Below are 24,681 nucleotides of genomic sequence, written 5' to 3'. Positions count from 1 at the left end.
TATTGAAGGCCATCTCCATTGCTTTTTGGAAAGTGGTACTTGCCCCACTTTGTGGTAAATGCAATCTTGTATCTATTAGCTTTTTTGACTAACACTTGGTTATAGCCTAAAAATCCATCTAGGAATGAGAACCTTTATGAATCACTAACCTTGGATAGGATTTTATCCATGGAAGGAAGGGGATGATGATCCTTAAAGAGGCTTGATTAAGGTTCCTAAAGTCTACACATAATTTGATTTCTCCACTCTTCTTTCTAACAAGGACAAGGTTAGCTACCCAAGAAGAATGCTTAATAGGGAAAATTATATTGAATTCAATCAATTCGGATAGCTCTTTCCTCATTAGGGTTTGATCCTAGGATTCATTGGCCTTTTCTTTTGTCTTACTAGTTTGGCATCTTCCTTTAGATCTATGGTATGCTAAAATAGGCTTGGGTCAAAACCCTTCAAATCATCATATGTCCATACAAATATATCATTAAATTCTTGACATAGATGAACAAAAATTTCTTGTTCAACTTTAGTACATACCTTTCCCATGTTTAAAGTTCTTCCATCAACAACCATGACTGTATATGACCATCCTTACTTGCAGCAAGGTTCAAGCTTCTATCTCTTGCTTGATCATCAAAAGTGAAAGCACTTTCTAGGGTAATCAAACCCTTAGGAAACTTACTGAATCTGAGATTAATGATATGATACCCATACTAATCATATAATCTTGATTAATTTCTATCTAAAAACTTGGCTTCATTCTGCAAGAAACTCACAATTTGTGCATTAGATTCAAACACTTGCCAATTGAGATTATTGTTAGGGATAGCAGGCCTAACCACCACTCTAATCTACTTCTTCTTCTCATCTTCAAGGCTCCTTGGTACATTAGAAGATGCACCTACTACTGCAAGTCTATCAACATGTCTATTCTCTTCTCATCTTGAAGGCTCCTTGGTACATCATAAGATGCACGTACTACTGCAAGTCTATGTTTATAAGACTTGAAAAAACCATTCTTGGTGACATTCTAATTTCTCAGTTGATGGACAATCAACTTACTATCTCCATATACTCTTAAGGATTGAATTCCTCTTTTTTGTCAAGTAGAAGACCTTGAATCAATTCCTCATACTCTGCTATGTTGTTATAACAACTAAATTGAAGCCTAAATGAGAAGTAATATCTTTCTAGTGCAGAAGAAACCAACATCACACCAACCCTTGATCCATTTTTATTCCTTGATCCATCAAAGTACATACCCCATATCCCACTTGTATCTTATTTGGTCTTCATAAGGTTAAGGACAAGATCATTCTTTTCAAGTATGCAATAAGTACCAAGGCCTATCTCAAGGGTTTATGATATAGGATCAAATTGATATGCATTGGCCAATTCATCTAGGAGAAAATCAGGTATCCCTACCAAGGAAGTACTAGGCTCTTGCACTATATCACTTTCATTTATCTCTAGGGTAGTGCAATTCATATTGGTGAGATTAGGAGTGTAAGGCTCAATATGATTTAGGGATAAGGGCTCTATTCTGATTGAATCTTTAGTTCTATATCTTATTATAAAAAAAATGTATGACCAATCAGAGGATATGTAGCCACCTATTTGGGTAGTGAAATCTCTTAAGGGATAGATGAAAAAGTGTGGCTTAACTTCAACAATTGATATATCTTGAACTAAAGTACAACTAGGGCATGCATGTAGGGCTATTTCATCATTCTAAAGGATTCCTATAGTTTTGATAGTACTACCATCCAATTTTAATATATCCCTTACAATGGGCTCATATTTCATTCCTAGGACATGCACAACACACTTGGGCATCACTGAACTACTAGCCCCTGAATCTATCATGCAATTATGGATTAGCTTATCCCCTATAATCAAATAAATATAAAAGGGAAGAGGTCTAATTTTCTTTCTTGTGTCTCCTTCCTTTGTTGGTTGCACTAGAGTTGTAGCATTCTCTTCTCTGGATAGCCTATCCTTTGGTTCAATGCTCTCCAATTCCTACTGCAATAGCTTCTTTTGCATAGGTATAGTAACAACAACATCCCACATGGAAATTTTCACATTTTTTTTTTTCATATGATACCACACTAAATGATGCATTAGGTGTGTTGGTAGAAACCTTGGGGGTTGCATGTGTAGGAGGTTGAGATGGAATAATCTGAGGATCATTCAAATATTTTCTACTATTATTCTTCCTCTATTGCTAAGGAGAATTTGATTGATCATTTACTACTTGTACATGAGGTGTTGCATTTGATTTTAAGTCTTGATTATGAGGGGAAGGGGTAGAATTTTAATGGATTTTCTTTTTCTCCTAGTATTGTGAGAAATGAGATCTTGATTAGTATGAAAATGTTCTTCTACTCAATGATTTGTGAAGGAGAAATAACCTTGTTGTTGCAAATGTGAGGTATCATTGGGTTGGCTTACATTGTATGGTTTCCTTGCTAGGGGTTCTTGAGTGGTCAAAGACAAATAAGATTCAACCTTTTGACACATATAATAGGCATAGGAGTAATTGTAGGATTTTTTTTTTTGATCTTGAGCCATATTGTTTTGAGGGACTAAGGCCTTGCTTTGATTTTCATTTGAAGTAGAAGCATGACCATTCTATCTATTCTTATTAAAAGAAATATTCCCTTGATTTTGATTTGGAGGCCTACCATTCAAAGGAATATGATATTTTAGTTGAGAAGCCTTATTACCTTGAGCTTGCTGTCTTTCCAAAGTCACCACTTTGTTGCTTACCTTCTGAATCATAGAAAACCTATCCTCTAGCTTCTTTTCCTAGCCCTACAACTTCTTGTTTATGTCTAGCACCATAGAATACATAATTTATTTAATTTCATATATTCCATTTGAAGATGTGGAAGTCATGTTGTGATGTAGAGCCTAATTAGACTCAGAGGTTTATTCGATGCAATTTTCTATTTGAGGTTAATCCTAAAAAATGGTATCAGAGATAGACAGTCATCATTTTCTTGCCAAACTATCATTTTTTTAAAGCTATCCTCTATAGGAAGGTCTCACAATTGAGTGGGAGTGATGGTAGATGAGGGTAAGTTGAGGGTTGACAAGTTTAATGGGCAGAAATTTTAGTTATGGAAGAAGAAAATGAAGGACTATTTCTATCAGAAGGATTTATGGAAGCCATTGGAAGGGAAAAAAAAGAATCAGGGATCTATGTCAAATGATGACTAGGATCTTTTAGATAGAAAGGCCCTTGGAAGCATTCAATTATGCCTAGCACCATTAGTGGCATTTAATATTACAAAAGTGAAGACAATAGAAGAGTTGATGCTAACCCTAGAGAAATTGTATGAAAAGCCCTTTGCTCCAAACAAGGTATTTCTCATGAAGCATTTATTTAATATGAAAATGATAGATGGTGGATCTATTGTGGATCATTTAAATGAGTTTACTACTATTACTAGTCAGTTATCTTTTGTGGGTATCAATTTTGATGAAGAAATTAGGGCTCTCTTTATTTTGTGTTCTTTGCCTGAAGACTGGAATGGCTTGGTAATTATTGTGAGTAATTCTATTCTTGGATCTAGTACCCTAAAATATGATGATGTGATTAGAGTTATTTTGAGTGAGGAAACTCATAGGAAATCCTCAAGTGGATCTACATCAATGTTAGTGAAAAGATTTTCTTCTGAAGAAATAAACACAAATTAACTCTAAATGCCTAGGTAGGAAGATTGGATCAAAACTAATAGTTGGGTCACTTCACTATTGAAAGAGTGTAAGTGCCTTCTAAATTTATCTAGGTACAGCTCCCCATATATGATTTACAACAAATTGAGCTATGGATGCTTTTAACTAGAAATCATGAAAGGTTTACAAACATCTACTTGTAAACACAAAGTAGATGTGAAAACTAAGTGAATGAAAAGAAAAGAATAGCAAATATCACAAAGTCTATTTTTTGGCTGCATTACAAAGGATGAAATCAAGAAACACATTTTCCATCTTCTTGAGAAAGTGTAGAAACAAAGCTATGAAGATATCTTGCAATCAAAACATATACAAGAAACAACGCCAATAAGATGCATTTAGAGAAAACTAAAGTAATACAAAGATCACTATTAGTGGAAAGAAAATCAATCAAACTCCAAGTTTTGTTGTGCAATTTATCTTCCAAGGACTCCCTTCTTTGAAGAGAAAAAGATACAAAGATCCTATTACACAACTACATCAAAATTACCATCTAAAGAAACATAAATTCCCTTCCCTGCATTACATTTTAAAAACAAGATTTCCCCTATCCCAGATACAAAGTTCAAAAAAATAATAGCCCTATTCCTCACACCAAAGAGTCTAATTTTCTTTCTATTTGGGTAAAAAATATGGAAAACTCAAAAAACTAGAAACACTAAAACTCCCTCTGCTGTAGCACCAAGTCTGTAGCCTTCGAGAAAGAGTAAAAAGTGGCCCCCCATTCTTTGCTATTGCTAGATTATTTATTTTCTCCTTTTGTCAGTTCCTATTGAGCTTGGGTAATTGATTCTTGAAAGAAAACTATCTCCCTCTTTTTCCATAGCTTTTTAGTTATAATAACAGATTCTTTATCACATTTGGAAATTGTTCTTTGTCATCACTTAACTAGGTCTGATGTTTGTTTAAAATTATCTTTATAAAGATGATATTGGGATACTTATAGAATTTAAATCTTTATCTCATGACACCTATCATATATCTACATTATGTGAGGGAATTTGCATATACCACCTGACATTTGAATGATCTAGTTCTAAATAAAATATTCAAGATACTAAGCAGATTAGAAATAATTCTGATAGGAAAAATAGGTCTGATTGTGGGGGGCATAACTAATTATTGCACTGTTGGGTCTTGCTAAATTTTGGATATGTTGTCACAATCATAGTTTTCCATATTCTCACTGAAGTGATTTTAAAGATAATGTCTGAATCAAAAGTTATAGGTCACTGTTTGAGGGTCTATATGACTATCAGAAAATTAGAATTAGAAAGTTGATAGCAAGAGTCTTCTATTTTTCATCTTTTCCTGTATCAATTCGATGGATTTAGGATGCATTATAGCCATCTTAAAATCACTAGGCTCCATGGTGAAGAGGTTTTTGTCAACATTTCATCAAACTGTTCACACTATGTTGATATTCTAACCATGAGGTTCAAGTACTTCAATTACTTTGGCTTGATATCATCATGTTCCATTAAAGTTGAATGAACAACTTGGAATCATCTGATCTGGGGAGTGCTCGATAAAGCCACATGATGTGCAAATTTCTCAACATTGTATCTTTGGAATTACTTTTACATTTGAAACATTTGATCCTTTAGAGTTGTGAACTTGCAAACTATACTTTTTAACTAGCCACAAATTCACTGACAATTTGAATTTGCAACATAAGGCTTAAACTTTGAACCATCAATTTTTGAATCACTAGATTTGATCTCCATAACCTTGATATGCACTTCTACACTTTTGAATAGAATCACTAAACTTTAAAATATTGAGTGTGAAATTTGATTCTAAATCTGCATGTCGAACAATCGAATCACTTTGGACTGCTGAACCTCTTCAAATTCTTTTAAACTATTGAACCTCTTCAAACCTATTTTGAACTATCAAACCACTTCAAACCACTTTGAACCAAGTTCAAAGTAGTTCAAAGAGGTTCAAAACCTAAAACTTAAAGTTTAAAATCTGGGTCCATATGTGTACTAATAGGGGCTCTAACTATGGGACTATTTTTGAATACAAAAATAGAGAACTCTAGCAATCTTTGGCCAAAGATAAGTGCCTTAACCATTGGGTGATAGAGTTAGCAAGAAGAGAAAACTAGGAGTTGCTTGCAGAAAGGGTGGAGGGGAGCAAGACAAAGCCATCAAACCAAAACACCTAAACTACCAGCAAGCACAAAGCTCAAACATTATTTTAAACTAACACTACACACACCAAAAACATATTTACAACATTTACAAAGGTAGGAAAAGAACCTACCATGAGAATTGGATGAAAGAAAAATTCATGTGAATGCATTTACTGATTGGGACAAGTAAGAGCCTTTCCACATCAGAAAACCATGCCTTAATAGAGTAGCTCCAAACCATTGCTTGTTGATGACTCTTTCAATGCCAAACTTCAAACTAAAAGTGTAAATGCATATGTTGATCCAACATTCTTTTCCAAATAGCCACAACTCATCATAGTTCTCAACTTCACTCAAGAATTGATCTTTCACATCCATAGGGTTAGATTTCACTTCAAGTTAAAAAAATAAAAATGTAGGAACCTCACCAAGAGATGATGTAGATGATGCATAGTACCCAAAAATCTTGTTATCAAGATTCAATTCTTGCACATGGCCCTTAATGTCATGGTCAACTTGCAGCCATAGAGACGCTTCGTCTAACATGGGATCAATCCTTGGATATATATTTTATCCATTCTTTTAAAGGAACTAGCTATCATCAAACATGGCACAAATTCCATCCTTTTCTCTTTCCAAAATGCTATCACATGTTTTAGCATTTCTCCCACAATCTAAATCAGCGAAACTATGCGTAAATGAATGAAAAGAAAGATTATTAATGAATGTTTCATTCTCAATCTGATTTGAACAAATACCTGAGATATCATCAAAGAAATAATCCAGCTTGAGTGATGATAAGAATGTATCTATAATTTCTTCTTCCTCATTAAGAGGAGTGACTTTTAACATCTCAGCTAAATCACCACTAGATTGGAAGTCAGCTTCATACATCCTTTCCTCAAGAAGAAAATCAGCATGAGGATTTTCATTCAAATGCATCTTTACCTTATTTTCATGAAGAATTGGATCATCATCAAATGAGTTGACTTGAGAGAGGTCTTCTAGTTGAAGAGATAATAAGAATTCATCAATAATTTTTTCTTCTTGATCAAGTGATGTTCCTCTCCATGTTTCTGCTAGATAGTTTACAAGCTAAGTATTAATTTTAGCGTCTTTATCATGAGAAAGAAGCTTTTCCTTATGCACTTTCACCTTGTCATAATTACATATTTCATGATCAAACTTAACAAATCTTTGCATGGGCTAATTACTAATTTTCAAGCATGAGGAATCATCTTCATTTTTTATTAATGTGGGGAGTTCACTTTTAGGCTGCATGTTATTCTAAATCCTTTCATCAAGGAGTCTTTTCAAATAAAGATGATCAGTATCAAAGGTGAAAGATTGAAATTCTGGCAACAAATTGTCTACTTTTTCACCAAGAAGAACTTTTAAAATGAGATGACTATCAATATTCTCAAAACTAAAACTTTCAAGATATGGAGAAAAAGATTTGGATGCTCCTCCATTAAAATCAGCACTACTTATAAGGTCTATTGCTGCAATATCTTCAAAATGAAAAGATTCTAGAATAGGATCTTTTTCAGCATTCACATTCAAAGAATTATTATTTCCAAGATTTCTCATGACATTTAAAGATTCATTTTTAGACAAAGCATCATTAGAAAGGATTTCAATGGAATTCTTAACAAAAGAATGATCACCATGATCTTCAACTGGAAAACTTTCTACACAAGGTAAAGAAAGATCTCGAGACAAGATTTCATCATTATTGCTTACCCTTTCTCCATTATTGGCACATATATTTTCATCCATTGAAACTGGATTAACATGAGGCTGAAGTAACTCTGGCTATACTTCTTGGTCATTTAGGACAAGGTGATTGAAGTACATAGGTGAAACTAAGATAACATAAGGTTCATCATCATGTACCTCCAAATGCTTCTTCAACCGAGCCACTTTCTCTTCAAGTTTTTGCAAGTCTTTCAACTTGTGAAATCTTGCGCAGAGGCCTTTCCATAGTAGGCGAGATCTTGCATCATCTTCAAAGCTTATATTTTTCTAGATACCCTTGGAAATACTTTCTCTAAAACTATCCACAAATTCATGTAACAATTTATAGTTAATTTGATAAAGTTCCAAGAGAGAAGAGTCTGGCCTTGGTCTTCTCATGACTTCTATATCTGGCATGGTCTTCGTATAGAGTCACCAAACTCTTGTACATAGAGGTAATTATAAAACTAAGGAAAAAAATGTTAGGGACTTGAATCTTTTCTTCAGGATCACCAGTAGAGTCGCCAAAAATATGTTAGCGAACAGATTGTCTTTCGAAGAAATAAACACAAATTAAATCTAAACACCTAGGTAGGAAGATTGAATCAACACTAATAGTTGGGTCACTTCACTATTGAAAGAGTGTAAGTGCCCTTTGAATTTATCTAGGTACAACTCCCTATATATGATTTGCAACAAATTTAGCTATGGATGCTTTTAACTAGAAAGCACAAAAGGTTTACAAATGTCTACCCATAAACACAAAGTAGATGTGAAAACTAAGTGAATGAAAATAACAACACAAAAAATATCACAGAGTCTAATTTTTGGCTGCATTACAAAGGACAAAATCAAGAAACACATTTTCCATCTTCTTGAGAAAGTGGAGAAATAAAGCTATGATGATATCTTGCAATCAAAATGTATACAAGAAACAACGCCAGTAAGATGCATTTAGAGAAAACTAAAGCGATACAAAGATCACTATTAGTGGAAAGAAAATCACTCAAACTCCAAGTTTTACTGTGCAATTTATCTTCCAAGGCCTCCCTTCTCTAAAGTGCAAAAGATACAAAGATCCTATTACACAACTGCATCAAAATTACCATCTAAAGAAACATAAATTCGCTTCCTTGCATTACATTTTGAAAACAAGATTTTCGCTATCCCAGATACAAAGTTTAGAAAAATAATAGCCCTATTCCTCATAGCACAAAGTTTGATTTTCTTTCCCTTTGGATGAAAAAAATGGAAAACTTAGAAAACTAGAAACACTAAACTCTCTCTGCTGTACCACCAAGTCTATAGCTTCCAGGAAAGAGTAAAAAGTGGCCCCCCATTCTTTGCTATTGCTAGCTTATTTATTTTCTCATGTTGTCGGTTCCTATTCAGCTTGGGTAACTAATTCTTGAAAGAAAACTATCTCCCTCTTTTTTTTTAGTTTATTAGTTATAATAACTAATTCTTTATCACATTTGGAAATTTTTCTTTGTCATCACTTAACTAGGCCCAATGCTTGTTTAAAATTATCTTTATAAAGATGATATTGGGATACTTATAGAATTTAAATCTTTAGCTCATGACACCTATCATATATCTACATTATGTGAGGGAATTTGCATATGTTACCTGGCATTTGAATGATCTAGTTCTAAATAAAATATTCAGGATGCTGGGCAGATTAGAAATAATTCTGATAGGAAAAATAGGTCTGATTACGGGGGGCATAACTAATTATTGCACCATTAGATCTTGCTAAATTTTGGATGTGTTGTCACAATCCTAGTTTTCCACATTCTCACTAAACCTTATATCTTTATACGGGTCATATTGTTCCTTCTACTTTTATTGTTTTAGAGAAAAATATATGTTTAGGAACGTTTGCTGCAGTTGAGCAGGGAGAACAAATAACTGTTGTAGATTTTTAGACAACACTGTGGCACAAACAAATTAGGCACATGAGTGAGAAAAGTATGAAAGTACTTCATTCAAAGGAAGTTTTATTAGGTCTAAAATGTGTTGATATGGATTTCTATTAAAATTGTGTGTATGAAAACAAAAGAGTGAGTTTTCTGAAAATTGGGAAGGAAAATAAAAGTGAGAAATTAGAGCTTGAGAATACAAATGTACGGGGACCAACTCAAGTGTCTTCCCTTAGTGTCTCTCATTATTATGTTAAATTTTTTGATGATGCAATTAGAAAAGAATGGGTTTATTTTGTTAGATAGAAATTTGATGTATTTTAAACTTTTAAGAAATGGAAGTGCTTGGTTGAAAATGAGACTAGTAAGAAATTAAAATGTCTTAGATTTGATAATGGTGGTGAGGATTGTAGTCATGAATTTGAAGATTATTGCTCCATTAATGGTATTTGTAGATAGAAAACTATTCTAAGGACTCTACAAGAAAATACAGTGGCTAAAGCATGAAGAGGACTGTAATGGAGTGTGCAAGGAGCATGAGGTTACATGCTGGGTTGCCCTTATACATGTGGATAGAGGCTATCAATACTACTATATATTTAATTAATAGAGGCCCTTCTACTCCTTTGGGTTATGGTATTCTAGAGGAATCATGGACTAGTAAGAGGGTGAGTTATTCTTTTCTCAAAACCTTTGGTTGTGAAGAATTTTCTCATATAGATTATGATAATAGAACCAAGCTAGAAGATAAGTCAAAGAAATGTGTATTTGTTGAATATGGCATTAATGAATTTGGTTATAGGCTTTGGGATTTTGAAAATCATAAAATTGTAAGTAGCAGAGATGTCATATTTAGTGACACAGTGTTGTACAAAGATCTATTGTAGCAAAATAAGAAGAAAGAAAATGATTATGTAGTGCTAGATGATACTCCAAAAGCTGATGTTCTAGCAATTCCTCATGATGTGCAACAATAGCAAAAACAAATACCACACACCCCAGTGAATGTTAGATAGTCAATGAGGATGAGTAGACCTCTAGAAAGATTTTCTACTTCCTTGTATTCTATTTTAGTTATTGATGATGGTGAACCTAAATGTTATGATGAACCTATGAAGGTGGATACAAAGATTCAGTGGGAGTATGCAATGAGAGAAGAAATGGGCTCTTTGCTGACAAATAAGACATGGGATTTACACAAGTTTCCTGTAGGTAAAAGGTTTTACAAAATAAGTGGGTTTATAGGTTGAAAGAAGAGGACGAAGGTAAGAAAAGATTTCAAGCCAGGTAAGTGGTAAAAGGGTTTGCACAAAAAAAGGCATTGATTTTTATGAGATATTTTTTGCTGTTGTTAAAATGACTTCTATTCACACTATTTCAACTATTATGGCTACTAGAGATTTGCATTTGGAGTAGCTTGATGTTAAAACAACCTTTCTTCATGGTGATTTAGATGAAGAGATATATGGAACAACCACAAAGATTTGAGGTCAAAGGTAAGGAGAACTTAATGTGCAGATTGAAAATTTTTTTATATGGCTTGAAGCAATCACCTTGGCAATGGTATCTAAAATTTGACAAGTTTATGCATGAGCATGGATATAGAAGGTGTCATTCAGATCATTGTATTTATTTTAAGGGGTGGGATGATGATAGCTACACTATTTTATGTTTATATGTTGATGATATGCTTGTAGCTAGTTCTAACATGGATCATATTAAGGGGATGAAATGCCAGTTAGCACATGCCTTTGCTATAAAGGAAATTGACATTATCTCAGGCTGATTGTATTGAGAAGGTGTTGCAATGTTTGTCTATGGATAATGCTAAAGTTTTTAGCACACCTTTACCTAGTCATTTGAAGTTGACTAAGGAGGTGCATCCCAAGACACAAGAAGAGGAGGACAAGATGTCTAAGGTACCTTATGCTTCAACTATAGGAAGCTTGATGTATGCTATGGTATGTATAAGGCTAGATATTGTACATTTAGTGGGATTTGTTAGTAGGTATACAAGTCATCTAGGACTTGAGCATTGGAATGCAGTAAAGTGGATTCTTAGATATTTGAGAGGAACATCTAGTAAGTGTTTACACTTTGTGGGCTCTATTACTAATTTACAGGGCTATGTTGACTCAGATTTGGTAGGGGATATTGATACTAGGCAGATTACTATAGGTTATGTATTTACTATTGGTGGGGTAGTTGTGAGCTGGGTTTCTAGGTTATAGAAGCCTAATGCTTTATCCACTATAGAGGTAGAGTATGTTGCTGCTATAAAGGCAGCCAAGGAGATAATATTACTTTAGTCTTCTTGGATGAATTGGGACACCTTTAGAGGGAATATTATTTTCTTATAGATAATTAGAGTGCCATTCATCTTACAAAGAATTTAGCTCTGCATTCAAAGACAAAACACATATAGTTGTGGTACCATTTCATTTAGCCAATTTTGGATGATGGCTAGTTAGAGCTAGATAAGATACATACAAATGAAAATCTAGCAGATATGTTTATAAAGGTAGTGACAAGGGAGAAGTTAAATTCCTCTTCAACTTTAGTTGGTCTTTTAAACTGAACAGAATAAAAAAATAACAGAGTCCAAGGTGGTTTGATATTCCAATGGGAGCTATAGTTTTAGCAGTGCTATGATCAGTCTCCAAGTGGGAGGTTATTGTTGTGGAGTTTGATTAGTCTCCAAATGGGAGATTGTTGTGATGTGGAGCCTAATTAGACTTGGATGTTTATTCAACATGGTTTTCTCCCCATATTATTTATACGAGGGTTTGGAGGTAGTGTCCCCAAGATGGGGTCAAGGGGCAATGCCCCTGTGAGGTCCTGGGGCAGCACCCTAGGTGTGCTCCTTGTCATAGTATAGGGTGGGGTCAAGGGGCAATGCTCCCATGAGAGTTTTTAGGGGTAGTTCACTCAAAGCGAAAAATACCCTTATATTGTAAAAGATGTTAGCTACTGTAGACGCTCAAAACTGGTTCGCATCTACCACTTCATTGCTTCTTCATACTAATTTGTCCCATTTTCTTATTCTACTAACTTTGATCTTTTGGCTAGATTGATCATATTTCGTCATTTGTATCCCCTTTCACATCAATTTCATATCAACTCGAAATCATATCAAATCAACTCAGAATCACACCAAATCAACTCAAAATCACCCAAAATCAACTCGAAATCACTCGAAATTAGTCCTAATCAACTCGAAACATATCAAACATCCCAAATCAATCATCATTTATCTACTCCTAGGCATTTTTGTGGCTTTCAATGTCTTGGAAATCTATCAACTTATCAATCTTATCAATATGACCTTAGTACTGTCATGGCTCTCAGTGCTAGGTCAAACTATCTTTCATGTCATTAAATCTTTGACATTTTTGAGGCTTTCAATATCAAATAATGGCATCATCAACCATTTTAATATGATGTTATTATGATCAAACCTTATCAATCAATTTCAATCTTGTAGCATTTACAATGTCCGTTAAATGTTACATATCAACCAATTCATGTGTCCTTGGTATGCTATCAACTTCAATCAATCAATCTGATCATGGATTTGATCTATTGGTCATCATCTTATTCAATTTATATCATCATGAAATTTTCATCAAAGGATACTATTGCATTCATTTAATCAATTTGGCCAATCATTTACTAATTCTCTCTATAGGATTAAATAACCTATAATTTAATTCTATTATTCCTTCTAATTATTCTTCCCAATTATCATCCTCAATTAATTAATTGATTCATTATCTACAAACCATGGAAATTCTTAATTTCCTAAGTTCCATTTTTCATCATTAAATCCATTTTCTACTAATTTTTATTTTGTGGAATAAGAGGATTTTCAATTCAAATATTCCATAAAATATTGCATCATCATGACACTTGGATGTGACACCTTGTGCATCCTCCTTTGACACTTGGCTGAGATTTCTCATAATCAAATATTATTACCTCTTACGCATGCCCCTATTTGGCTTATTCGTCATAGATCCTTGGCTTTAAGTGGGTTGAGGAATCTTATGACGCGTCATAGATTCTCTTCCAAATTTGACTCTCATGTGTCATAGAATCTTACTTTTGGCATATTTTGTCATATTCTTCATAGGAATCTCTTGCCACATCGCATGTCTATGGGTGACAAATCCAATACTCTCACCCTACATGAAAATTATAAAATGGACACCCTTCCTCTCATTTTAGAGCTAGAATGCTTAAGTCTTGAGTCTTTGAATCTTTGAGTTTTTGAGTCTCTACTAATTTGCATTTTGCATTCTCTCTCTCACATAAAATCACACTTCAAGTATTCTCATGGAATTATCACTATCATAGGCTTTTGCTTCAATTTTGTGTGCACTATAGGCAACTTTGGAGCTAAAATCATTTGGAGAAGAAAGAAGGACATGGGAGCTACAAACGGAAAGGGGAGGTTTTGATTATGTTTGCTTTATTTTGTTTAGTTTGGATTTCATGGTAGACTAGTGGGTGCTAACATATGATTATTGAGTTTGTGATTTTCTCATAGTATGTTATGCTTTTAGCCCATTTTTTGGTCCTACATTTGGTGAACCCGACGTGAACATGCATATCTAACTTGGGTTTTCTTGTTTGTGCTTGTAGGTGCAAGGAAGGAGCTCACTTGGAAGGGTATAATGACTATCTACTCTTCCTTTTCACACATAAATTAATCAAGGGGTCCAGTAAAATGCTTATATGCTGTTGTTTCATACATTCTATTAGCTTGCTGTCCTAGGGCACACTCTGCTCTGTCAGGGCACACTTGGGACCCCTAGGGGTAGTTTTAGGAGCCGAGAAGACACCAAAGCCTCTTTCTGCTATTTCCAACCTACCAAATGTGCCCATCTGGGCCCCAACTACATCATTGATGTAGTCTACACTATTTGGGTGCACTTGGGAGTGTAGCTCTGAAAATTTCAGTTTCTGGGTCTTGACTAGGCACCCATTTCCCCACACCCTGCACCTAACTTCCCAGCTGTACCCTAAAACTACCAACTGCACCCAACTAGGCCCCAACTATGTCATTGACATGGTCTACACTATCTGGCTACACTTGGGGATGTACAGAGCCATTGTGGCCTTCTGGGGAGCAATTTGCACTGTCAGAGCACACCTAGGTTCACAGTAAGCACATGCATCAATCAAAATCTGCATTTCAAGTTCCTATCACTCTCTAGGACATAGATTAGGTGATTTTGTGTTACTAATGGTCTATTTTTAGCATGTTGTGATTGTGGGATGAAGACATGATCATAAACTACTAATGCTTTGTTTGCAAGATATTGTCAAAGACTTTGTGTGTGTTTCAAAACTGTGTGTGGATTTCCTAGATTAGATAACATTTCGTTTGGTGCTTAAAAAGAACCTTTTTCTTTTCTGCCTGGCATATCTACGGTGTTAGATCCCTAGGAGTTTCATTGGATGTATCCTCTCCCCTCACCATTCATGGATCTTGGGTGTAAGAGAAATCTGTGTAACTTCTATAGGAGGCCTACCTTGGACCAAGATACTCGATATTGGGTATGCCAGGGGATGACCTTAGATCAGTAATGGGCCAAAGCTAGGTCAATGTTCCAATCGCTATATAAAACTCAATTACAGTGAAAGCTATGTCGATGGTATTGTTGCGTGATAGCTCTCCTCCAGTACCCTTGTGGTGCGTCAAACCTCGATTCTCGGGGCTGGGAGACCTTCTGTGGAAGTTTATCATTAACTTGATGAATGGAATGCCCTTACTAAAAACCATGTTTTAGTGGCCAAAATCCTTTCTATCCACTAGCTCAAGGGGTCACCCATGCCCATGAAGAAATCCTACATTCTCATGGTCCTTAGTAGAGGCAACAGTCCCTTGGGAAGTCATGGCCCTTGGGAAGTGGATCTTGGTAGCCCCGAGAAGTGAGTGCACTGTAAGGGGGAGCCTGTGGTGCCAAGATCCTAGGTTGTTCACTCTAGATAAGCACAGTTGAACTTAAGTTCAAGTAGGAATTCAGTGGATACAGTCCTAAAAGCCTAGGTTGTGGTGTGTTTGTTAACTTTTACAACAACTATTCTTGTCTTAATGTGTCTTGCAGGTGTGTAAAACATAATCAAGATAAAAGCCAAACTTTTAAATTTACACCTTGGATATCATTTGAACTTGTCAAAAAATCACACATTGCCAAAACATTTCAACCTTATCAAACTTTTCAAACATTGACTCAACACACTCGAACCTTGGAAAACATGGTGACTTGTGCTCTTAAATGTGCTTGGCAAAACGTAGATCTCATATTTGCATAGATTTCACTTGTATTCACCCTAGTCCAAACTTCATTCTTGCATCATATAGACTTCATATTGTACCTTTTAGTCCTCATTTAGTATCTATTACTTTTCTTATTGCATCCATTTAGGTTCAGTTTTACTTTCCTTAGTTTTTGCATTCCCATCTCAGAATCAACACTTTGCATTCACCACCTTGCATCTTTGCATACCTATTCATCATCTTAACCACTTTATCCATCATTCTAGGTGTCCTAATCATCATTTTGAGCATCCAAACTAGCCCTAACACTGTCCTCTACCATTTACCTCTCTATGACATCAATCGTGAAACCATAGCTTCTAGAATTGCCTCAGTTTCAGCCCAATTTACCAACTGCGCCCAGAAACTACCAACTGTGCCCAACTGGGTCCCAACTGCATCATTGACATAGTTTGCACATTTGGGTGCACTTGGTGGTCTTGAGATCTAGTTTTGGGTTCCAGATAACATTTTGGGGCTTCAACAGTGTCCTTAGGTACCTGGTTAGTTCCCCTTGCACTAGCTTGCCCAGATCTGCATTCTATAGCACCTAATCATCATCACCTTCACTTAAGACATAATTATATACATCATAACCTTCATTTTTCATCTGCCAACCCATCCTAACATCAACCCCAACATCCTGGCTTCCTGGCATGTCAGTTTGATAACCATACCCCTTAGAATCAGCAAACATTCTTCCTAGCTTACCAATTGTGCCCAAACTGGCTCCAAGTGCATCAATGATGTAGTTGTTAATATTAGGGTACACTTGGCACTGTTAGGGTGCACTTGGCTACCTACATGACCATTTTGGGCCTCCGAACTGCACTTTAGGACCCCAAAACTGCATCTAGGAGCCTCTAGACCGCCCTAATCTGCACTTGACCCAAAAGCACATCTTGCACCCAAAATCCCCTTTTGCATCATAAGAATTGTCCATATCACATATTCACTCAGCATCACCATCATTTTGAGTCCTCAAAATGTCATTTTGAACCCCCAAAACCTTTGGATTTAGTCAAAAATATAGACAAAGTATAAGTCTTAAAGTATCTCCTAGTGTTGATGGATAATGGATCTTGACTAGTCCTTTTATCTTTGCTTATCATTTTCTTTGGTCAAAATTTATCTAGATATATTTGACCTTTTCATCTTTTATCAATTTGATCTTTTTGTCTTTTATCAGTTTTTGGTCAAGATCCAAAGTCCTTTATCACAAGGTTAAACTCTTAGGCAAAATACTTTCAAAAGGTTTTATCTACGTTCAAAAATTTCCATATACCCTTGTCATAGCATGATCATATACCTAGCATCCCCAAACATCATTTTGACTTACCCTAGTGGTATATCCCCTTAATATTGCATTGATCAAAATCCTTAGCATCATTTTCACTACCAGACCCTATCAAATTGTCCATCAACCAAATTACCTTCTTGAGCATTTACCCTCATTTTGCATGTCCCAAACATCATTATGAACCCTAGAACATCATCATTTGCATGATATACCTTTTATACATCAACCTTTAGCATCCTTAGCAAGTCCAAAACATAACCCTAATTATCATTTTGCATACTTTAGAGTCATTTTCATGCCCTCTATTCAAACTTCAAAACATCACCTTGCATTTTGCATTTGCATAATATCCCTAGGACATTTTCACTTTGCACATCAAAATCATAATTCATCTTGTATTTCCTCACATTGCATAACATTCCTAAACAATTAAAAAACCCCAAAAACACTCATATCTTGAATATCCACCACTCTTTGCACTCTTAGGTATCATGCCAGCACTTACTAGGAGACAAGCAACTCAGAGACCAGAGGAACTCTATCAACCTTTGTTTTTTGAGTCACAAGCACAACCAAAACCTCATCCAAGAAAAGGAAAGAGCAAGAAAATCCAACAAACCTTTGATGAAGACCAAATCAAGGCATCACAACCATTACTATCAGACCCTTTGAATATGTATCCGCAAGATCCTTATAATCAAGCTATGGCACAACAAACCTTGAACAATGCACCAACCATGAGATTTCCTCCAAACACATCCCCCACACATGGGATGGTTCAATGGAGTCCTAAATTTGAACCTATAAATGTGCCAATGCCACCAGTAGAAGGAAGTGTACCAACCTCACTTGAAGATGAACAATCACATTCATTTGAATTCAGCCAACCTAACACATCAAACATACAACAAGGTATTGTACACCTAAGTGATGACTCTAACACTGATTATGGCATCACTGATGAAGAAATGGCTAGGGCATGTCAAGACAAAAGTTTTTGCAAGAACTTCAAATGTTTGGTAGCACAAGAGATTGTCAAATTTAACCCAAACTTGGAAGGACCTAGGTCCAAAAATCAAACCAACACAACAATTGAGAACATCCAACCCATGATAAATTTGGACTTAGACAAGGGAAAAAAACCTTTGGAGTTTGCAAACACAATAATGACACCTATAAGGTCCCATCAAGAGTCAACTATCGAAATCCTCCAAAGTACATTTGAACACATCAATGTTAACCCCTTGTTTGATGAAATACCACCAATCCCTAAACTCCGCAAAAGGACATTAAGACTTGATTTTAGTCACATGATGCAAAAATAAGATGCAGCTAAAGGGACCCATGCTCTAGGGATGCCAGACATACCTTCTTTGGAGGCAAATCGACAAAGTATACCTTTACTTCTAACTTTACCCTGTACTATGACATCAAACACTATGGAGCCTCTCATAAATACAACATGTGAAACATCAAGTGCAAACATCCCTATAGATGAACAAAGGAAAAGTCTTATTGACATTATGCCCATTCCTAATAGGGACACATCTCATAGTCAAGTCAATATGATGTCACAAGCAGGAACATCTAAAACACAAATGTACCAAAACAACAATACAAACATGACGTTCAATTCTCAAGGACTTAGTCAAACCCCACGACAACAACAACCTACAATGGTACAAGGACTCAACACTTCCAAGGAACAACCAAGTCTACATCCACTTGACACACATCCCACATATCCACAACAACATCAAATGCAACAACAACAACCAAAAGTGGGGCAAACATCCAACATTCCTAACATGCAATCCCATGTGGACCCACTTGACTTACATACAATTTATCGAAAACAATTCCAACAACAACAAATGATGTTTGCTAAACAACAAGAGCAACTCAAGCAACAGTTGGAATACCAAAGATGCCTTGAGAAAAAAATTGCATACTAGCAACATTTGTTACAACAAAAACATGTGCCACAAAAATGTCAACAAATACCTCTAGAACAACAAGCACACACATGGTCTCACATACAACCAACAGAGGTATCCCAACAACAACCACAACACATGACACAACAACAACACATGGTACAACAATCACAATCAATCCCACAACAAATTCCACAATGAGTTCCCCAACAATAGGGACCTTTCTATATTTGAGGTGCCAACATACCTCTACCACCTACCAACACTTCATTAGACTCATCAGACATAGAAATGTTAGAACTGAGTAGACATAGTTCTCACCACAGCAAACAGTTGACTCATAGACACAAAATACTTGAAGGAAAGACCATCATGCAAAGCCCCAATGAAGAACTATTACAACAATTCAAACAACTTTCCAAACAAGTCGAGGCAATGGGAGTCCAAAAGAAACAGGCTCTATATACAGAAAAGGACCTACGTCCTAATCCATTCGATAAAAGTCTCTATATGCCTCCATTCCCAAAACACTTTGAGGCTCCAAGGTTTGAAAAATACCGTGGAAAAGGAAACCCTATTGACCACATCAGAGAATTTTGTGCTTCATGTACTAAACTTAGTGATGAACCCACTTACCTTATGAGATTGTTCCCTTGTTCTCTAGGTGGTCCCGCACTTGAATGGTACTCCAAACTTCCTGGTAATATCAAATCTTGGTCAGAGCTAGCATATAAGTTTATCTCCCACTTTTCCTTTAACATTAAAAATGAGGTGACACTTTCTGATTTGTGCTCAACTAAACAGAAGATGGGAGAATCATTCATCACATTCTTACTTTGTTGGAGAAGCTTAGTTAGCCAATGCTCACTAGACATTCTTGAAGAACAACAAGTAAACTTGTGCATTGAAAACTTAGTCCCCAACTTAATGCATGAACTTAAAATCAAGAGTCCAAGCACCATTTCTAAATTGATGAAAAAAGAGGCTAGTATTGAAGATGCTCTTATCCGTAAAGTAATCCTCAAGATAAACAAAGAAAACACAAACACCAACTCGTCTAATGAAAAGGCACAATTTTTCTCCAAAAACCAGAATGTGACTAATGATGGCATTGTGGACGCCCGCACAATTAGCATAGCACAACCTCAACTAACTTTGAAAGGTGTAAACCCTACAAATTTGCAAACTCCTAATCAAACATTAGCTCCACAATAGAAAATTGAGACTCCCACGCAAGATAAACCTTAAAGACATCCTAGAACCAAAGATAGGAAATTCACACCATTGGGAATACCACTTGAGACTGCATTACAACAGTTACTGAGTAATAACTTCCTGCAATTACCCCTAATCAAAGATGAACCATTGACTAAAGCTGATTGGTGGGATGACAAAAAGTATTATGATTACCATTGCACCAAAGGACACATGACTTCATCATGCTTCCAATTGAAACATGCAATACAAGACCTTATTGATGATGGCGTAATCATAGTTGATCCATCACTATTAGCATCCAACTCTGATCATACTATTTTGAAAGATCCTTTGGGTAATCATGACAAAGAGAAACTCTCAAGTTCAAACTCAAACTCACAAGGTAATGTGAATTACACATGCACTGTCTATGACTACACCATCAATTGCTTCAATGAGTCTGACTTCCACATATCCACATTCACATTGAAGGCTGAAGACCCTTGTTGTGCTACCACTACATGCCATAGCGAGATCACCCTACCTGGAGCCCCATCTAGACCTACTGCTTCTACTAGACCTACACCCCCAAGTAGACCTACTGCTCCTACTTCTTCTAATTATAGCCTTGTTGAACAACTCGGCAAAACCCCTGCACAAATATCCATTTTGGACTTACTGTGTACATCTCCCCAACACTAGAAGATCTTGGAGTAAGCCCTTAAAGAGTTAGTAGTCCCAAATAACATTGATGTTGCCCAGTTCCAAGCCATGGTTGGGAACCTATCTGTGTCACAGCATATCGACTTTTCTCCTCGAGATATTCCTAAGGACAAACCTAACCATAATGATCCCCTTTATCTCGAAGTCTTCATTCATAATGCCAAAGTCAGACGTGTCTTAATAGATGGAGGAGTGGGACTGAACATCTATACTCTTAAGGTTGTCAACAATTTGGGTTATTCTGAAGATGATGTGGATCCCTCTCGAAGAATCACAATAAAAGCTTATGATGATGGTGAATGCTTCTCCAAAGGCATCATCACATTACCTGTCAGAGTTGGTCTAGCTACTGAAGATACATTATTCCATGTCCTAGATATAGAAATGAATTCCAACATGATACTAGGATGCCCTTGGCTTCATTCTATGAAAGCAGTCCCTTCTACATATCATATATCTAAAGTTTTCCTATAATAACATGGAGGTTACCATCCCTGGCTATCCAGATCCTTTCCAATTTTGTGCTAATCTAAGAGATGCTATTGCATTCCAAATCCCAACAAACAATGAAGCACAACCCAAAAATCCCTCTAAGTATGTGGATGCTAATATACTACTAAGTAAAGCTAAGGAAAAGATGAAGATTGAAGACAATGGGTGTGGAGAGTACTTTATGTCTCAAGTCTCTCACATTAGGGAGTCACCACTTTCTCCCATTAGTACAAAGAATTATACTTCTATCAACGAGAATACATCTGTATGTATTGAGAAAGAAAAAGCAGAACGAGAACCCACTTTGATATCTCCTAGCAAGTATGGACTTGGGTTTACCATCATGCAGAAACAAGGCTATGATGGCTATAGTGGTCTTGGATCTCAAAAACAAGGAATCATTGAACCTATCACTACAGGAGGACAACCTCCTAGTTTGGGGCTTGGATTTAAACCATTATGAATAGGTCCTCCTAGTACTATGGTACCTACGTGTAATACTATGGATGTTTTTAATGATGAAAAGGCATGTGAGGATATCCCACTTGAAACCAACAATCCCCTTGCCTCTGAGCATAACCCCAATGACCTAGTTGAATCAGTTACCCATATATCTACCTTCAACCAAAGCCCATTCAACACTGATGATGACATCTCCTCAAGTTATCCTAAACCTTTGGATTGGGACCAACGTGGACCACCAATTTTTGATCAATTCGATAATGATGGCACTCTTATAATAGAATTTGAAGGCATTATGATTGAAGATCATAAAGAAGTAGTTTCTCCTAAAGAGAACACATTGGCATATTTTGGCGAGTCCACTCCACCTTCTAGTTACAAAGCAAAAAGAGAAAGAAATATCAAGCATAGGTCTCTTGGTGAAAACCGAAAGGCACCATTAGACCATAAAAAATCAAAAGCTAAGAAGCTCCCAAGGATACAAAATGAAGAATATGATGCCACGAATATTAATGTTCCAGTGTTCAACATGCCACAAAGTCTTTTGGAGCTCTCTCAATCAGCATTCATGCGGAAGGTCATTGGTCTCAACCCTCCCAACCCTCCCTTATATCCCTTTGTTTATCCCCAAATCCAACTACCTACTTTGTCCAATAACCAAAATTAGTCCTTTATCCAACAAGCCTTTGCATATGTCATCATCAGTGACATCCCAAATGAAATTTTTATTGACTCGATTATCCTTAGATGCCTTGATTCACAAGAGATAGACATTGTCTTACATACGGTATGCGATGGTATCTCTTGAGGCCTTTCTAGTGGTTTGATTTTAGCTACAGACTCGAAACAAATCCTATGTAGTTATGGTCAGTCATGGATTCAGAGCTCATCAGCTAGCAACACCAACAACAGATATCTTTTTAACATTTGTTAGTGACATTCTTGATTCCATCTAAAAGTCCTAAAAAAATACCAAAAAAATTGAAAAATGTCATGAAAAAATATCAAAAAAATAGCAAAAAGTCATGAAAAAAGCAAAGAAAAAAAGTGAAAGAAGTCATGAAAAAATGGATGCCTTGATGAAAACCTGGAAAACAGGCATCTTGGCACAAAAATTTGAGTCAAGACAAAATTTTTGTCCAAAAGTGAAAACCTAGTAAACAGGTGCTTTGGGCAAGTACCATGGTGAAAACCTAGCAAACAGGCACCATGTGTAATTAGTTATTGCTCCTCCATCTATCAGGATTCCATCTAGTCTTTTCCCCATCTATCATTCCTTGATCATACCCTTCATATTGCAAGACATCCTTGATTCCTTACCATGGCTCATGAACTGGTTAATGTCCTTCTCTACCTTGCTCAAGTATCACCTGTCTACACACACACTCTGTCATTGGCCACTGTACATAATTTGTGTCTTTTCTGGGGGTATATTACCTACATGGTGTGTAAGTTTGAATTTGAATAAGGGGCATACCCCTAAGTGCTTTTTATCCATTGGATCTATTGCATAACGAATTGGAGCTAACACTTGTATATGCTTATACGATCCTGAAAAAATCCCTAAAAATCATAAAATGTCTTGAAAAAATCCCTAAAAATCATAAAATGTCTTGAGAAAATCTATAAAAATCACATAATGTCCTGAAAAAATCCTTAAAAATTCAAATACGATCTTGAAAAAATCACTAAAAATCACATAATATCCTGAAAAAATCCTAAAAATTCAAATATGATCCTGAAAAAATCCCTAAAAATCATAAAATGTCCTGAAAAAACCTAAAAATTGTAAAATGACCCGAAGAAATCAGTTACACAAAAAAATCAAATATCTCCACAAAACCCTAAAAATCACAAAGCTCGTCAAAAATTTGCAATAAACCTTGCACATTTTCACTATGGATAACCACCCCTTTTGCATAAACACTTGCACTTTGCAGACTGAAAATCAAAGCGCTATGCTTCAATGCCAATCACAATATTTGTGTAGCATGAACCAATAATCAATCCAACATGTCACTATGAACTTATCAACTGAATCCACAACCAAGAACTATCACATTATCAACATGTCAAACACTATCTACACATCTAAAAATATTAACAAGTACGTAATAATGGACAAGAATAGCTGTTGGCTCACGCTGTTTAGTGAGTGATTTATTTTTTGCTTTGCTTTTTCTTTGATCATGTCCCTATGCTACTTGATGATATAAATTGATCTATGAGAGTGGCCAGGATGGTTCATGGTCATCTTTTTCCATTTCTATTTGTTATAATGTACCTTTGAGAGTCTAGGGGATGTACATATGGCTCAGGAAGGACAAGGTCATTTTATGTTTGCATCGTGCTTTTTTACGCAAAAGGCTTGCATTTGTACTCTGGCCCTTTATGCCATGATGCATTGCATTCCCTTTGCCATATCAAAATAAAGCTCCATTTGACATATAGTGCACTTTCTAGAAGCGAAAGTCTTTCCATCATACTAACATCTCCTCCTCTCATCTTTATTTTTCATCTCATTCTCCATCACCATGATCATGTCTTCTAATTTACCAAATCATCTTCATCTTGCATTCATGCATTCTAGCATCATCCTGTGCTATCAATCAACTTTTTGTGGCTTTCCACCTAGTTCAACCTCAGTTTGACATTTGTCTCATCATCTTTGACCAAATACAACCATTTTTGATGATTTCCCTCATGTT

General features: G+C 35.9%; 1 protein-coding gene across 1 annotated transcript in view; it reads right to left on the bottom strand.

The window, feature by feature from the left end:
- The window catches only part of LOC149560818 (uncharacterized), a 155,592-nt gene extending 148,772 nt beyond the window's left edge, over positions 1-6,820 (bottom strand). Inside the window, exon 1 of the mRNA XM_089827689.1 lies at positions 6,637-6,820. Within this exon, the coding sequence (XP_089683815.1) occupies positions 6,637-6,820 (184 nt within the window). The remainder of the gene's footprint in view (positions 1-6,636) is intronic.
- Positions 6,821-24,681: the final 17,861 nt, after the last annotated feature.

Source organism: Cupressus sempervirens, chromosome 4 (assembly GCF_028749045.1).
Source record: "Cupressus sempervirens isolate cs-2001-9-10 chromosome 4, ASM2874904v1, whole genome shotgun sequence".
Classification (NCBI taxonomy): domain Eukaryota; kingdom Viridiplantae; phylum Streptophyta; class Pinopsida; order Cupressales; family Cupressaceae; genus Cupressus; species Cupressus sempervirens.
The sequence above is the reverse complement of the archived record's forward strand: the minus strand, read 5'-3'. Positions and strand labels throughout refer to the sequence as shown.